The sequence below is a fragment of the Babylonia areolata genome, chromosome 29 (genome assembly GCF_041734735.1).
Source record: "Babylonia areolata isolate BAREFJ2019XMU chromosome 29, ASM4173473v1, whole genome shotgun sequence".
Taxonomy (NCBI): domain Eukaryota; kingdom Metazoa; phylum Mollusca; class Gastropoda; order Neogastropoda; family Buccinidae; genus Babylonia; species Babylonia areolata.
In genome coordinates this window covers 40,346,648-40,364,556 of record NC_134904.1, presented here as the reverse complement: position 1 = coordinate 40,364,556, position 17,909 = coordinate 40,346,648, and the positions used below count along the sequence as shown (strand labels likewise).

At 44.0% G+C, this 17,909-nt stretch overlaps 1 protein-coding gene across 1 annotated transcript in view; it reads right to left on the bottom strand.

Moving 5' to 3' along the window:
• LOC143274668 (RIMS-binding protein 2-like) overlaps positions 1–17,909 on the bottom strand; it is a 127,417-nt gene that overhangs the window by 36,786 nt on the left and 72,722 nt on the right. The window contains exons 13-20 of the mRNA XM_076578541.1: positions 17,267–17,331; positions 15,159–15,234; positions 12,796–12,912; positions 9,050–9,195; positions 8,512–8,752; positions 7,058–7,189; positions 5,468–5,644; positions 583–782 (exon numbers count right to left, since the gene is read on the bottom strand). Of these exons, the coding sequence (XP_076434656.1) occupies positions 583–782; positions 5,468–5,644; positions 7,058–7,189; positions 8,512–8,752; positions 9,050–9,195; positions 12,796–12,912; positions 15,159–15,234; positions 17,267–17,331 (1,154 nt within the window). The remainder of the gene's footprint in view (positions 1–582; positions 783–5,467; positions 5,645–7,057; positions 7,190–8,511; positions 8,753–9,049; positions 9,196–12,795; positions 12,913–15,158; positions 15,235–17,266; positions 17,332–17,909) is intronic.

Here is a 17,909-nt window from a genome sequence, read left to right as displayed (position 1 = left end):
ATGATCATGTACTAACTGACCGTATGCAGAGCATTAACAACAATCCTATACTAACAGACAGTATGCAGATCATTAACAATGATCATGTACTAACAGACAGTATGCAGATCATTAACAATGATCATGTACTAACTGACAATATGCAGATCATTAACAATGATCATGTACTAACTGACCGTATGCAGATCATTAACAATGATCATGTACTAACTGACAGTATGCAGACCATTAACAATGATCATGTACTAACTGACAATATGCAGACCATTAACAATGATCATGTACTAACTGACAGTTTGTAGAGCATGTACAAAAGTAACCGAAAGCACACAGGTTGACAAAGACCTGTACACAGGGCATTAAAAGAACAATCATGTACTAACTGACAGTTTGTAGAGCATGTACAAAAGTAACCGAAAGCACACAGGTTGACAAAGACCTGTACACAGGGCATTAAAAGAACGATTATGTACCTACAGTTTGTAGAGCATTAACAACCATCATGTAATAACTATCTAAACCCAAAGCACACACAAGTCCACAAAGACCTGTCCTGTCACACCGTTCTGACCATGACCTTACCTTTCTGGCGCTGGCTGCCCTCATGGCCTCGGCGGCCACACCGCGGGCCGTAGCTGCCGACAGCTCCCTGACCAGGGTGTGGGGGAGGAAGACGTCCGCTGAGTCAGCCGACTCCAGATGGTCCACTGTGGCCGTGCGGACGGTCAGCTGTTTGGGGGCGTGGCCCCTGAAGTCCTCTCGGCTCAGCACCATGTGGTCGTCTGCAGTGTGTGCACCGTCATGTCAATAAATCCAACTGACTTATAATAATAACAACGGGTACAATAGCTGAGTGGTTAAAGCGTCGGGTCTTTCAATCTGAGGGTCCTTGGTTCGAATCTCGGTAACAATGCTTGGTGGGTAAATGGTGGAGATTTTTTTCGATGTCCCAGGTCAACATATGTTCAGACCTGCTTGTACCTGAACCCCCTTTGTGTGTACATGCAAGCAGAAGATTAAATATGCACATTGAAGATCCTGTAATCCATGTCAGAGTTCAGTGGGTTACAGAAACCAAGATCATACCCAGCATGCACACCCCTGAAAATGGGAGTATGGCTGCCTACATGGCGGGTTATAATGGTCATACACATAAAAACCCACTCGTTTACATGCACATGGGAGCTGCAGCCCACAAACGAAGAATAATAATAACAATAATGACATAAACAACGAAGAATAATAATGACAACAATAATGACATAAACAAAGAATAATAATGATAACAATAATGACATAAACAAAAAAAAAAACATACGTGTACATAAAACTAAAAAATGGAACCTTATGAATGATCACGACAAACTGTTAGGATGTTGGTAAAATTTTTCAGTGTGTGTAAGTGTGTATAATTCTGTGCGTGCAAAATCAATGGTTGTCCCTCAGTCTCAAGGAAGATGTGACTGCAAAGCCATAGTCTTCCTGAATTTATACAGGGCACGTAAAAATTTCTACACTTAAGCGTATTGGATTATGCCGCTGGTCAGACATCTGCTACAAGATGTGGCACAGCGTATATGGATTTGTCTAAACACAGTGACCCCTCCTTGAGCCACTGAGTTGACAGTGCCACCCACATATTAACCCACACAGACAGAAACAATCAATTGTTTGCAGACAGCCCACCTCTCCCTCCCCACACACACACAGTCGGAGTGGGGTGGGGGGTGCATGCTTCTGTGTTGGTGTGTGTGTGTGTGTGTGTGCGTGTGCACATGCACTTTTCTATGCATGAAAGCTAAAAAAAACCCTTATATTTCAAAATTTAATTCAAATCAAAGGTATCTAAGTCAAATTTTTGAGAGAGTGCATGTGTGTGAACATTTGTTTGCATGAAACTAAAAACTGGAACCTGATGAATGGTCACATGAACGTGAACATTTGTTTGCATAAACCTAAAAACTGGAACCTGATGAATGGTCACATGAACGTGAACATTTGTTTGCATAAACCTAAAAACTGGAACGTGATGAATGGTCACATGAACGTGAACATTTGTTTGCATAAACCTAAAACCTGGAATGTGATGAATGGTCACATGAACGTGAACATTTGTTTGCATAAACCTAAAAACTGGAACCTGATGAATGGTCACATGAAACTGTTAGGATGTTGCTAAATTTTTCAGTGTGTGTCACCCTTCAAATCTTCTCTTAAAACCACTTCTTAAAAACTTTTCACATCCTGATTGGCATCTCTTATTTCATTCCTCTCCAGTTTGTGTGTGCGTCTGTTGTGTGCGTGATAAGAGAATGGCAAAATCGTGGTGGAAGTGGTGACTGTCCCTTGATGCCTGTGTTGTTTCGTCCCAGTATACTTGTCCTATATGTATTTTTGTTTTTGTAAGCGCTTTGGGCTTTGGTAAGATTAAGTGCCATAAATGCCCATTATTATTATTATTATTATTATTATTAAGTGTGTATGTGTGCGTGTAAATGCCTTTTCCGCTGTTCTGTTTTGCTCATTATCTATGTATACCAAAGAAAAAAAAATCATGCCACATACCATTTTGCTCATAATGTCCACACACACACACACACACACACACACAAAATAATGCCATACACCATTTTGCTCATTATCTATATCCGCACAGTGATGGCCTAGAGGTAATGCATCCGCCTAGGAAACAACAGAATCTGAATGCGCTGGTTCGAATCACGGCTCAGCCGCCGATATTTTCTCCCCCTCCACTAGACCTGGAGTGGTGGTCTGGACGCTAGTCATTCGGATGAGACGATAAACCGAGGTCCCGTGTGCAGCATGCACTTAGCGCACGTAAAAGAACCCACGGCAACAAAAGTGTTGTTCCTGGCAAAATTCTGTAGAAAAATCCACTGCGATAGGAAAAACAAATTAAACTGCACGCAGGAAAAAATACCAAAAAATGGGTGGCGCTGTAGTGCAGTGACGCGCTCTCCCTGGGGAGAGCAGCCCAAATTTCACACAGAGAAATCTGTTGTGATAAAAAGAAATATAAATACAAATACCCACATGAAAAAAAAATCAACCAAAAACCCTGCCACACACCACAAACAAAATACACCACAAACAAAATACTGCCACACACCACAAACAAAATACTGCCACACACCACAAACAAAATACTGCCACACACCACAAACAAAATACTGCCACACACCACAAACAAAACACTGCCACACACCACAAACAAAACACTGCCACACACCACAAACACTGCCGCACACCACAAACAAAACCCTGCCACACACCACAAACAAAACACTGCCACACACCACAAACACTGCCGCACACCACAAACACTGCCACACACCACAAACAAAATACACCACAAACAAAACACTGCCACACACCACAAACAAAACACTGCCACACACCACAAACAAAATACACCACAAACAAAACCCTGCCACACACCACAAACAAAACCCTGCCACACACCACAAACAAAACACTGCCACACACCACAAACAAAATACTGCCACACACCACAAACAAAATACTGCCGCACACCACAAACAAAACACTGCCACACACCACAAACACTGCCGCACACCACAAACAAAATACTGCCACACACCACAAACAAAATACACCACAAACAAAACCCTGCCACACACCACAAACAAAATACTGCCGCACACCACAAACAAAATACTGCCACACACCACAAACAAAATACTGCCACACACCACAAACACTGCCGCACACCACAAACAAAATACTGCCACACACCACAAACACTGCCGCACACCACAAACAAAATTCTGCCACACACCACAAACACTGCCGCACACCACAAACAAAACACTGCCACACACCACAAACAAAACACTGCCACACACCACAAACAAAACACTGCCACACACCACAAACAAAACACTGCCACACACCACAAACACTGCCGCACACCACAAACAAAACCCTGCCACACACCACAAACAAAACACTGCCACACACCACAAACAAAATACACCACAAACAAAACACTGCCACACACCACAAACAAAACACTGCCACACACCACAAACAAAACACTGCCACACACCACAAACAAAATACTGCCACACACCACAAACAAAATACTGCCACACACCACAAACAAAACACTGCCACACACCACAAACAAAAATCCCTGCCACACACCACAAACAAAACACTGCCACACACCACAAACAAAATACTGCCACACACCACAAACAAAATACTGCCACACACCACAAACAAAAATCCCTGCCACACACCACAAACAAAACACTGCCACACACCACAAACAAAATACACCACAAACAAAATACTGCCACACACCACAAACAAAACACTGCCACACACCACAAACAAAATACACCACAAACAAAACACTGCCACACACCACAAACAAAATACTGCCACACACCACAAACAAAACACTGCCACACACCACAAACAAAACCCTGCCACACACCACAAACAAAATACACCACAAACAAAACACTGCCACACACCACAAACAAAATACTGCCACACACCAAAATACTGCCACACACCAAAATACTGCCACACACCACAAACAAAATACTGCCACACACCACACACAAAACACTGCCACACACCACAAACAAAATACTGCCACACACCACAAACAAAATACTGCCACACACCACAAACACTGCCGCACACCACAAACAAAACACTGCCACACACCACAAACAAAATACTGCCACACACCACACACAAAACACTGCCACACACCACAAACAAAACACTGCCACACACCACAAACAAAATACTGCCACACACCACAAACAAAACCCTGCCACACACCACAAACAAAACACTGCCACACACCACAAACAAAATAACCCTGCCACACACCACAAACAAAAATCCCTGCCACACACCACAAACAAAACACTGCCACACACCACAAACACTGCCACACACCACAAACAAAACACTGCCACACACCACAAACAAAATACTGCCACACACCACAAACAAAAATCCCTGCCACACACCACAAACAAAAATCCCTGCCACACACCACAAACAAAACACTGCCACACACCACAAACAAAACACTGCCACACACCACAAACAAAAATCCCTGCCACACACCACACACAAATCCCTGCCACACACCACAAACAAAACCCTGCCACACACCACAAACAAAAATCCCTGCCACACACCACAAACAAAAATCCCTGCCACACACCACAAACAAAAATCCCTGCCACACACCACAAACAAAAATCCCTGCCACACACCACAAACAAAACCCTGCCACACACCACAAACAAAAAAACCCCTGCCACACACCACAAACAAAACCCTGCCACACACCACAAACAAAAAAACCCTGCCACACACCACAAACAAAAAAACCCCTGCCACACACCACAAACAAAACCCTGCCACACACCACAAACAACCCCTCACTCACTGGTAGGTCCCTTGGCCTCTTTGACTCGATTTCCGTCAGCGTACACGACGTAGCCTGTGACCACAGCGCCATTAGAAAAGCCTGAAGAATTGATGGTCACCGGCAGCCATGTTAACAGCAGGGTGCCCTCCCTTGGCCCAGCCTCCACCTGAACGTTGAGGGGCGGGTCTGGAACAGCTGTGGAAGAGGAAGAAGAACCCACAGAAAACCCGTCAATCATAAACAAAAAAACCATAACTTCCCCCCCTTCAAGGTTTGACTAAAATACACAGCTTTATGCAGACATGTAAGAGGGGCATTTGATAAGTGCACTGACAAACTAAATGACTGTACCAGCTTTTTGGTATATCATCCCTCGGCTTTTGCATATTTCCCCATTCTTTAACTCAATTGGGATGGCAAGTTTTCTCCCTTGCTTTTCCCCACAGACAGCCCATTTGTAAGGGTTTGGAAAAAAAATTACAAAAAACACAAAATACAGAGTAAGAAAATGAAACTGTCAGACCTGGTGTATTACATGTTGGGCTATTACATATTAAAAAATCAAATTTCTCATCTTATTTTTACAGTTTTGCCATTATGTAGAAAATAATGCCAATTTTTTCACCCTGAATCACCATACCCATGCTCACTTTCTGCAATTAATTCACTTTCTTCTTCATCATCATCCACCTTTTCGATGTCTGACCCTTCAGTTTGTAGCATTTCAAGTACTTCGGCAACACTAAAATGTTGTCGTCACTGCCTTGTTCGCTCCGCAACATTTTGAGAACCCGCTTCAGACACCATTTGCTAACAGGCTGCCACGCAAGCAGGTGACTGGTCAGTGACTTTGTCAGCGTGTGTGCGAGACAGGCCACACATGACAGGCTGGCCAATCATACCATTCGGTTGTGGAGTGACCCAGAAAGTGCACTCTGCTTAGCTAATCACAAAATCAAGTGTACAGCGTGTGATGGATTTTTATTTTTGGGAATTGCTATTCCACTCCATCGTCCGAATCCGAATACATTTTATATAGGAATGCTCATGCATTCCGTCGATCGGAGAGAGTTAAAACCACATGTCCATAGCACCCAACCACACTGTTATCAGTACACCCAAAACAGCGCCCTCAAAGAAAGCTTGAGCACCTTCAGCACTCTAAAACTGCCTTTCTGTCTGCTGTGGCTTGACTAAAAAGAACAGGAACCAATTTCAAGGGAACAAATCAGGAGAATGTGGGGGATATGTGACCACCTGTACACTATTTTCCACCAGAAAGTCAAAAGTTGCTGCCACAGTGTGTGCAATAATAGCACTGTCCTGATGCATGAGTGACCCTGCGTTCCAGAGCGGGGACGCTGTCTGCACCGTGCCTCTAATATTAACTTTTAGGTAGGCAGTGACTGACATACCAGTGTGAAGCTCACTATCTCTCCATTCTGAAGAGGTACAGTGGCTACATGACCAGATTTCAAAAAGAAACACACCACCATCTGACCACCTGCACTGCTGGATACGTGGATTTTTTTTTTACCTGACAGGACCAGGACAGTGGCTTTATTTTGTGATCATAGCAAAATACCAGGACAGTCCTCCCTGACTCACCTCCACCGACCAGCGTCTTGAACTCAATGTTGCAGGATACCTTGTCCTGACTCCACTTGTGCTTCTCCCCGTAAGGGCCGGCCAGCGGTCTGGTGGTGATGGTCACTCGGTACACCGTGCTGGGAGCCAGCCCTGGGGGGGGGGGGGGGGGGGACACAATGCACAACACTCTTTACTGGCTTCAAACAGGAGGATCTGGCAAGTCCATGGGGCATCAACCATGACAATCAGTCAGCAGGGGAGAGAAGGCAGAACAAGACTCAACTCAAGGTTAAGGTTAACTCATTCAGTACGGCCAGTCCTCTCTTCTCCTCTACACAGACCCCTCGGATGTCCAGTGGGTGTCTGAATGACCCAACCTTTAGCTTCCGTCGTCAAAATTGTGGTATTCTTTGTCAACATTCACCTCTTCAGTATAAGAGCCTTCCGCCTGCAATATTTTGATGATGGTAATTGGGGTGAAACGCTGTTAACGTCGTCTCTTTCGCCGTTCGTATGGAGAGAGTTAAATGTCTCATTGCCTTTAAGGGCCATCCAGGGCAGTGAATTCATATCCACTGTGTCTAGGGCTTGGCACAGGAATGCAGTGAATTCATATCCACTGTGTCTAGGGCTGGGCACAGGAAGGCAGTGAATTCATATCCCTTGTGTCCAGGGCTGGGCACAGGAAGGCAGTGAATTCCTATCCACTGTGTCTAGGGCTTGGCAAAGGAAGACAAAACCAAAGCCTCTTCTTTTGCCTTATAAAATATATGCATAAAAAAAAATGAAGAGGTGATCAAAAATAAAAGAAAAAGGCCAGAAAAAACAAGAAGAGCAATAGAAAACAGAAAATTTCAACAACAGAATTTCCAGAAGATGGGGATATTATTTCTACTGAAAAAGCACCCCCCTCCCCCTGCCCCCGCCTGTAACAACCTATTCATACCCCCCACTGATTTTTATCCATGGGTCAAATCTTGAAAAGCCAGGTGGGGTAGAAGGTACTGTCATATGTATGGGTACATCATCCATAGGGTAGCATCCAGAATGAGGCAAGCCCAGGAAAAAAAAAAAAAAAAAGCTGCTGTAAAAATCCAGAATGGAGCAGACATGGGGGCCAAGGGTGGACAGGCATTGTGAGGTTGTCATACCAGCAACAGGAAGAGAGGAAGGAAATGAAAAGAAGAAGGAGAAGGAGAAGAAGAAGAAGGAGAAGAGGAAGAAGGAGAAGAAGAAGGAAAAGAAAAGAAGAAGGAAAAGAGGAGGAGGAGAAGAAGGAGAAGTACAAGAAGAAGGAAAAGAGAAGGAGGAGAAGAAGAAGAAGAAGAAGAAGAAGAAGAAGAAGAAGAACAACAACAACAACAACAAGTAGAAGAAGAAGAAGGAGAAGGAGAAGAACAAGAAGAAGAAGAAGAAGAACAAGTAGAAGGAAAAGAGAAGAAGGAGAAGAAGAAGAAGAAGAAGACCCCAACCTGTCAGTGTGTGACTGCAGACCCCTGCCGGCACCACCTTGGCCTCACGCCCATTCAGCAGGACAGCATGTGGGTGGTTGCTGTTCCCCGGCATCCAGCTGACACAGGCCGAGCTCTGCGTCACGCTGCGCACCCCAACCTCCGTGGGCACGGGCAGCACATCTCGCCCGATCAGCATGGTGCACTGACCATCCTTGGACTGACCTTGGTTGCTGAGGCACCGAACGCTGATCCGATGGTTCTGTTGAAAGGAAACGATGGGAAAGGTTTAGTAGTAGTTGTAGTCGTAGCAGTAGTAGTAGTTCCAGGGTGAGTAATGTGGTGCATGTCCGGGATGAGTAACCTGGTGAATTCCAGAGTGGGTAAGGTAATGCATGTCAAGAACAGGTAAGGTGGTACGCATCCAGAACTGGTAAGATAATCCATGTCCTGAATGGGTAAGGTAATGTCCAGAATTTTGCAAACATACAACCCTGTGATTGCCATTTGCTATGTTTTATCTATCTATTAAGACATTTTGCCAAAGCGCCTATTATACCTGGTTGGCGTCCACGTCTTCCAGCAGAGCCTTGGTCCTCTCGCTGCCCTTCAAGGTGGCCTTCAGCGCCCCGTTCAGGTACACGTGGTACGCCTGCACCGAGCCCCCGTCCAGTCCCCGGGGGGGGCCGCCAGCTGATGAGCACGCTCGTCGTCAGCTGTCGGTCCAGCACCAGCTGCTGTGGGTGGGGGGCGTCTGAAATAAAGGTTCAAAGTTTGCATTTGCATTTGCATTTTGTATTTGCATTTCTTTTTATCGCAACAGATTTCTCTGTGTGAAATTTGGGCTGCTCTCCCCAGGGAGAGCGCGTCACTACACTACAACGCCACCAATATTTTTAGTATTTTTTCTTGCATGCAGTTTTATTTTTATTTTCTATCGAAGTGGATTTTTCTACAGAATTTTGCCAGGAGCAACCCGTTTGTTGCCGTGGGTTCTTTTACATGCACTAAGTGCATGCTGCACACGGGACCTCGGTTTATCGTCTCATCCGAAAGACTAGCGTCCAGACCACCACTCAAGGTCTAGTGGAGGGGGAGACAATATCGGCGGCTGAGACGTGATTCGAACCAGCGCGCTCAGATTCTCTCGCTTCCTAGGCGGACGCGTTACCTCTAGGCCATCACTCCACATTAAAAGGTTAACTCATTCCACCCTACAGACACAATGCCTGCTACATTCACTGCCCTGGACCAGCAGTAAATGAGACCGCTGGAGAAAAAACAGGGTGGTTCACTGAAACGGCGAAAATCGATGGAGAATTGTTGATTTCACTGGTCAAACAAAGCTTCCTTTTCATGCTTTCAGAATCCGTAAACAGTTCAGTTCAGAATGCCGATTGTACCAAGCAAGAAATACATGAAATTAGAATAGTGTGTTGGTGCGAGAATACTCATACCTGGTCCACACGGGAAGTAATCATAGTAGGAACTGACTGTTACCTGGAGTAGAATGAGTTAAAGGTCATTACGGCCAGTGGGACATTGAATTCACGCCCACCGTGTCTAGGGCCTGGCATAGGAAACGAAAGCAGGGCCCAAGTCTCACCCTCCTCTGTTTCAACCTTCCCCCTAACCAAAGTCAGGTAACCATTCACACCTGCTGGGTGGAGTGAGGAAGAACGGAGTAAAGGGCCTTTCCCCCCCAAGGACACAACACCATGCCGACACAGAGCTTCGAACCCCGACCACAAAAAGCAACAACAAATGGCAGCCAACATCACTGAACAATGTCATGTTTTCTGGGAACATCTGTGACAACAAATGGCAGCCAACATCACTGAACAATGTCATGTTTTCTGGGAACATCTGTGACAACAAATGGCAGCCAACATCACTGAACAATGTCATGTTTTCTGGGAACATCTGTGACAACAGATGACAGCCAACATCATTGAACAATGTCATGTTTTCTGGGAACATCTGTGACAACAAATGGCAGCCAACATCATTGAACAATGTCATGTTTTCTGGGAACATCTGTGACAACAAATGGCAGCCAACATCATTGAACAATGTCATGTTTTCTGGGAACATCTGTGACAACAAATGGCAGCCAACATCATTGAACAATGCCATCTCTTCCGGAAACATCTGAAACAACAAATGGCAGCCAACATCATTGAACAATGCCATCTCTTCCGGAAACATCTGAAACAGCAGATGGCAGCCAACAGCACTGAACAATGCCATCTCTTCCGGAAACATCTGAAACAACAGATGGTGGTCAAAGGCATTGTACAATGCCATCTCTTCCGGCCATACAGTCTGATGGGTAGATTTTTGTGTGTGTTCATGTGCAACACTGATATAATGTGCTATGTATAACATGAGTTTTGTGAAGCACCAGGCCCAGTTTTCTGGACACATTGCTGGAAAAGGGTCCATTATCATCATTATTATTACATCAATCCGTTTTGTAACTGACAGTGGAACAGTTCTCAGCAAAACTGTCTCAAAGCAGCTTCTCGAAGAAAAAATAATGGTGGTGGTGGGAGCAGGAGGGAGAGGAGACAGAAGGAGGGACGTGGGAGGACAACAGAATGCGTGCGTGTGTGCGTGCATGCGTGCGTGCATGTGCATGTGCGTGTGTGTGTGTGTGTGTTCGTTATTTTGTTTAACATCTTTTCACTGCAAGTTGATATCAGACGAGGGTAGGAAAAAAATTGAGTGGGGGGTGGAGGGGGAGGCCAGGGGGGGGAAGAAATTATGGTGTATGCATACGAGTAAGTGAAAGTGTCTGTGCATGCATGCTTGATGGTGTTTGTGTGCGTGTGTGCGTGTGTGTTTGCATCGTACGTGTTTGTGTGTGTGTGTGTGTAAACATATGTGTGTGAGTGTCTGAAGTGTAGTGTAATGTGTGTGTGATTCTGTGAGTGTAGTGTAGTGTAGTGTAGCATAGTGTAGTGTAGCGTAGTGACGATCAGTGTGTGAGTGTGTTACTGTGTGTGTGTGTGTGTCTCTGTGTGTGTCTATCTGTTCTGTAGTGTAGTGTGCGTGTGTGTGTGTGTGTGTGTGTGTGTGTGTGTGTGTGTGTGTGTGTGTGTGTGTGTGTGTGTGTGTGTGTGTGTGTGTGTGTGTGCATGCATACATGTGAGTGTCTTGTGTGAGCATGTGCATGTGCACATGTATGCATATTCTGTTATTTTTCTACATACTGTTGTCACCACTGTTGTTAATGCTCTTTTTGAGCTTAAAAAACCCCCCACCAAACTAACAATTCTGTTCAAGTATTTCTTTTCCAAAGCACAAATGAAATGCAGACATGGCCTTACAATACTGACGATATCATAAAAGCATGCAAGGAAGTAATAACATGTTTTGATCATCACACATGGCCCAGATAAACCTGCTGGAAATCAATCATCTTTCATTCCTTTTTCTTTCTTTCTTTCTTTGTTTCTTTCTGATGTTTTCCATCCCCCATGCCATTTCCACAACACCTGAAGAAGACAACTAATCATCTGCACATGAGGATCTGATGCTACAGATTTTTTTTTTCTTTCTTTCTTTCTTTGCTGCCGTATTTCTTCATCGCAGACAGACGGACAGAAACACACACGAGCGATGGCACAGAGGTAACGCGTCTGCTTAGGAAGCGAGAGAATCTGAGCGCGCTGGTTCAGCCGCCGAATTTTCTCCCCCTCCACTGGACCTTGAGTGATGGTCTGGACGCTAGTCATTCGGATGAGATGATAAACCGAGGTCCCGTGTGCAGCATGCATTTAGCGCACGTAAAAGAACCCATGGCAACAAAAGGGTTTTTCCTGGAAAAAGTCTGCAGAAAAATCCACTTCGATAGGAAAAACAAATAAAAGTGCATGCAGGAAAAAATGCAAAAAAACGGGTGGCGCTGTAGTGTAGAACAGCGACAGACTCCGACAGAGAGAAGAGATGAAAGGAAAGAAAGGCAGAGGAACAACAGCAATTGTATCCATAGAAAGAAGCGGCAGCAGCAGCTGGAGCAGGGGGGAGGAGGACGACGACGACGACAATGATGACTATGAAGAAGAAGAAAAGGAGGAGGAGGGGGAGAAAAAGAAGAAAAAAAAAGAAGAGGAGGAGGAGGAGGAGGAGGAAGGGAAAGATTAACATGAAGAACAAACAACAACAGCAACAAGACAAATAACAAGAAAACAAGAATATCTAACAACAAAAAGCCTCCCTTGTCCCCCCCCCCCCACCCCCCCTCTCAAAAAAAAAAAAAAAAAAGAAAAAAAAGAAGACGAGGAAACACAAAGCATATACCAGACGAGTTGTTGTTGTTGTTGAGTATGTTCTTGCTGACTCTCCCATTGATGCCGCTACCAAACTTGCCGTCAGCCATGTCCTCATTGTCGCTATCCAGAGGACTGGGCCCTGGCTCTGAGACAGAGAATGCCAATGCCAATATTTTATTCAGAATATGCCACAGCACCCCCCCCCCTGCCCTCCCCCCCTCCCCCTACTCCCAGCCCTGTCTGAAGCAGGTATTACATAACTGCTAAACAAATACCAGACACAAAAAAACAGCCTAGATTCTAAACAAAAGTAAATAGAATTAGTTCAAACCAAACACATGAATACATGCTCCATGCTTATATATCACAGGCTAAGTGGCACTAAAAATACAGCTGCTTCAATGCTTTGAAATCAAACAGAGCCACATTTTTCCAGAAACTTTTGTTTCTGGATGCCATAAGAAAATACACCTGAAAAGACAGATTTTCTGGGAGAGAGACAGAGAGAGAGAGAGAGAGAGAGAGAGAGAGAGAGAGACAGACAAAGACTAAGAGGCAAGAACAAAACCAAAAAGATGTGGAAGAAGAACAGCAGTTTCAGTTTCAGTAGCTCAAGGAGGCGTCACTGCGTTCAGACAAATCCATACACGCTACACCACATCTGCCAAGCAGATGCCTGACCAGAAGAACAGCAACTAACTGCACTGACGATAACAGGAATAAAACCAAAGAGGAAGCAGAGCAGCAACAAGCACTTCTAAAAACAAGAACACAACAAAAAGGAGAGGAAGACCAACAACTACCTACCTACATTTACAATAACGACAGAAAAAAAAAAAGAAGAAGAAGAAGAAGAAAGAGCCGAACGGAAGACTGGAATCTGACCCCCAGTTTTGTTCTGTTTCTAATCTCTCTACGTAACATGTTACGTGGATGATGTCTGCTGACTGACTCACTTGCACTGTGATTGCTGTCATCATTACTCCCAGACAGTGCCAGAGCCGCGTGGAACTCGCCCAGGTCTTCATCTATTAAAAAAACAAAACAAAAAACCCCATATATATATATATATATATATATATATATATATATATATATATATATATATATATATTAAAAGAAAAAGAAAGAGCCAGCTCTTGTCAGATGGCTGGCTTGATACACAGACAAGTGTCACAACCAGTGTCCGATTCAGTCAGTGAAATTTTAGACTCAGCGAGCGCCTGAGTCAGTTTCTATCAGAGACCTGAGAGAGATCAGAGTCAAATGGGACAGTCAGAACATGTCATTGTCAGCCCTGAGTCAGTTTACATCAGAGACCTGAGAGAGATCAGAGTCAAATGGGTCAGTCAGAACATGTCATTGTCAGCCCTGAGTCAGTTTACATCAGAGACCTGAGAGAGATCAGAGTCATATGGGACAGAGTCAGAACATGTCACTGTCAGCCCTGAGTCAGTTTACATCAGAGACCTGAGAGAGATCAGAGTCAAATGGGTCAGAGTCAGAACATGTCATTGTCAGCCCTGAGTCAGTTTACATCAGAGACCTGAGAGAGATCAGAGTCAAATGGGTCAGTCAGAACATGTCATTGTCAGCCCTGAGTCAGTTTACATCAGAGACCTGAGAGAGATCAGAGTCAAATGGGTCAGAGTCAGAACATGTCACTGTCAGCCCTGAGTCAGTTTACATCAGAGACCTGAGAGAGATCAGAGTCATATGGGACAGAGTCAGAACATGTCATTGTCAGCCCTGAGTCAGTTTCTGTCAGAGACCTGAGAGAGATCACAGTCAAATGAGTCAGTCAGAACATGTCACTGTCAGCCCTGAGTCAGAACCAGTCAGACAACTTTTGGTTTTTTGACAAACCATGAGGCAGTGCAGTTATATTCCATGCTTTTTTCTTTTTTTTTTATTGCTTTAAAACAACTTTTGATTGCAATTATTTGTAGTATGTGGGATGGGTGTATACAAATTTGTTTTTGTTTTGTTTTCTGGTGTGCATGCATGAGTGAGTGAGTGTGTGTGTGTGTGTGTGTGTGAGTGCGCGTACGCGCACGCACGTGTGCATGCAGACATGTCAGCATCTGTGCACACACAGATCCATATGTTTGTGTGTGTGTGTGTGTGTGTGTCTGCATGAGTACAGATGCATATAAATGTGAGTATGTGCATGTATGTACATCATGGGTAACTGCTGTATTTTACAGCAACACATTCAACGAAGTTGGATTGAACAAGCAATTGCTTGTATGAACATGTGCATATTGTATGCATGCATCTGTGTGTGTATGTGTGTATCCATGTGCTTACATTCATGTGTGTTTGCATATAAGTGAGCGTTTGCATATGTGTACATGTACGCCACGCTGTAGCTGTATATCACATGCTTACCAGCCACACGCTCAATGAAGTTGGAGGGAACCAGCCCTCGTCGTCCGTCCGTCAGCTCCCCTTCAAAGAAGCCATCCTGCACATGTAGCAGCAGCACACGTCACATTTCTGGGTGTACTGTACTGGGCTGCCTACCTTGCCTGGTTTGGTTTACTGATGTTATCTGAAGATGAGTCATGTCTGGTTGGGTTTACTGATGTTATATGAAGATGAGTCATGCCTGTTTGGGTTTACTGATGTTATCTGAAGATGAGTCATGCCTGTTTGGGTTTACTGATGTTATCTGAAGATGAGTCATGCCTGTTTGGGTTTACTGATGTTATCTGAAGATGAGTCATGCCTGTTTGGGTTTACTGATGTTATCTGAAGATGAGTCATGCCTGTTTGGGTTTACTGATGTTATCTGAAGATGAGTCATGCCTGTTTGGGTTTACTGATGTTATTTGAAGTTGAGTCATGTCTGGCTGGGTTTACTGATGTTATCTGAAGATGAGTCAAGCCTGTTTGGGTTTACTGATGTTATCTGAAGATGAGTCAAGCCTGTTTGGGTTTACTGATGTTATTTGAAGTTGAGTCATGTCTGGTTGGGTTTACTGATGTTATCTGAAGATGAGTCATGTCTGGTTGGGTTTACTGATGTTATTTGAAGATGAGTCAAGCCTGTTTGGGTTTACTGATGTTATTTGAAGTTGAGTCAAGCCTGTTTGGGTTTACTGATGTTATCTGAAGATGAGTCATGTCTGGTTGGGTTTACTGATGTTATCTGAAGATGAGTCATTCCTGGTTGGGTTTACTGATGTTATCTGAAGATAAGTCATTCCTGGTTGGGTTTACTGATGTTATCTGAAGATGAGTCATTCCTGGTTGGGTTTACTGATGTTATCTGAAGATGAGTCATTCCTGGTTGGGTTTACTGATGTTATTTGATGATGAGTCATTCCTGGTTGGGTTTACTGATGTTATTTGAAGATGAGTCATGCCTGGTTGGGTTTACTGATGTTATCTGAAGATGAGTCATGCCTGGTTGGGTTTACTGATGTTATCTGAAGATGAGTCATTCCTGGTTGGGTTTACTGATGTTATCTGAAGATGAGTCGTGCCTGGTTGGGTTTACTGATGTTATCTGAAGATGAGTCATGTCTGGTTGGGTTTACTGATGTTATCTGAAGATGAGTCATGTCTGGTTGGGTTTACTGATGTTATTTGAAGATGAGTCAAGCCTGTTTGGGTTTACTGATGTTATTTGAAGTTGAGTCATGTCTGGTTGGGTTTACTGATGTTATCTGAAGATGAGTCATGTATGGTTGGGTTTACTGATGTTATCTGAAGATGAGTCATTCCTGGTTGGGTTTACTGATGTTATCTGAAGATGAGTCATTCCTGGTTGGGTTTACTGATGTTATCTGAAGATAAGTCGTGCCTGGTTGGGTTTGCTGATAGATCAGTCATGCCTGGTTGGGTTTACTGATGTTATTTGAAGATGAGTCAAAGTGCTGACTGGATGTTCAAGAGGTTTTGGATCTTGTTCTTTCAATGCCAAAAAAGCATTTTTGTGGTCAGCAAAGGGCAACATATAGTTATCAAAATGAATGAATGAAAATTTGCATGATCAAATTAACAATCTCCCTCCCAAAAAGGTGTTTTCACAAAAGAATTAATGAATATCTTTACAAGCAACAGAAGTCTAAAGATATTCAGAATATGTTATCAATAGTCCTCTAAAAAGACAAAGAAATGTTCTCTCTCTCTCTCTCTCTGTGTGTGTGTGTGTGTGTGTGTGTGTGTGTGTGTGTGTGTGTGTGTGTGTGTGTGTGTTTGGTAAATCTGTATCACTAACAATTCTGTAGGTATATTAGATTTATTGCCAGATTCATGGGGGCGTGTCAATGGCTGGAAATGGTGGCAGTCTCCACACTGGAGGGAATACTCGCTCCATGGCAAAGGGAGATTATTGTCATCAGTAAGAGGCTTAGTACATGGCGTCCTACATATTTTCAACCAAAACAGGCACAACTGAACACAACCAAAGTGATTCTGCAGTAGTCAGTGTGTGTGTGTGTGTGTGTGGCGTCCTGGTGACCTAACATCAATAGTTTCCTGCTGCCAACATGGTCGTAGCTGTGAAGAGGGGGCTTGGGATGAGCAGCATACTGGAGCAATACCACTGGAATGTCTAAAACAAGGCAAAAAGACTGCACTGACTTAGTGCTACAGCCTCGGGGGCTAGTTGGCCTTTGGGAGCCATCCCCAACACCAACTGCCCTAAAACCCTCTCGACTGAGAGAGTGGGGACGTAAGCTGGGAAAGACACTCTCCACTACAATCAGATTCTAGCCCAGGGTAGTCAGGACAGCAGTTGCTTCCTCAGCTGTTTTGACAGTCAAAATCAGACACGACCGACTATCATACAAATGTATTGTATGTATGGTACTGTATTGTATTGTATTGCTTTGTATTGTGTTGTTATTGATTAATCATGGCTGTTTGTATGTGAATTGTATTTGTATTGATTGCATTTTACATTATCCTGTGCACTCCCAAAACCATGTACATCGCATGTTAGAAAGCACATATACCACTCAGTTCGCTGGTTTAGTGAGTGGTCCATAAATGACCCCGCACCGAGACAGACACTTTCATTACACCAGTCAGATGATAATTGTATCTGAAACTGAATCTGTAAATTGCATTACATTATATTATTCATGCTTGTAAGTGTTTTGTATTTTACTGCATTTTCATGTTATTGTT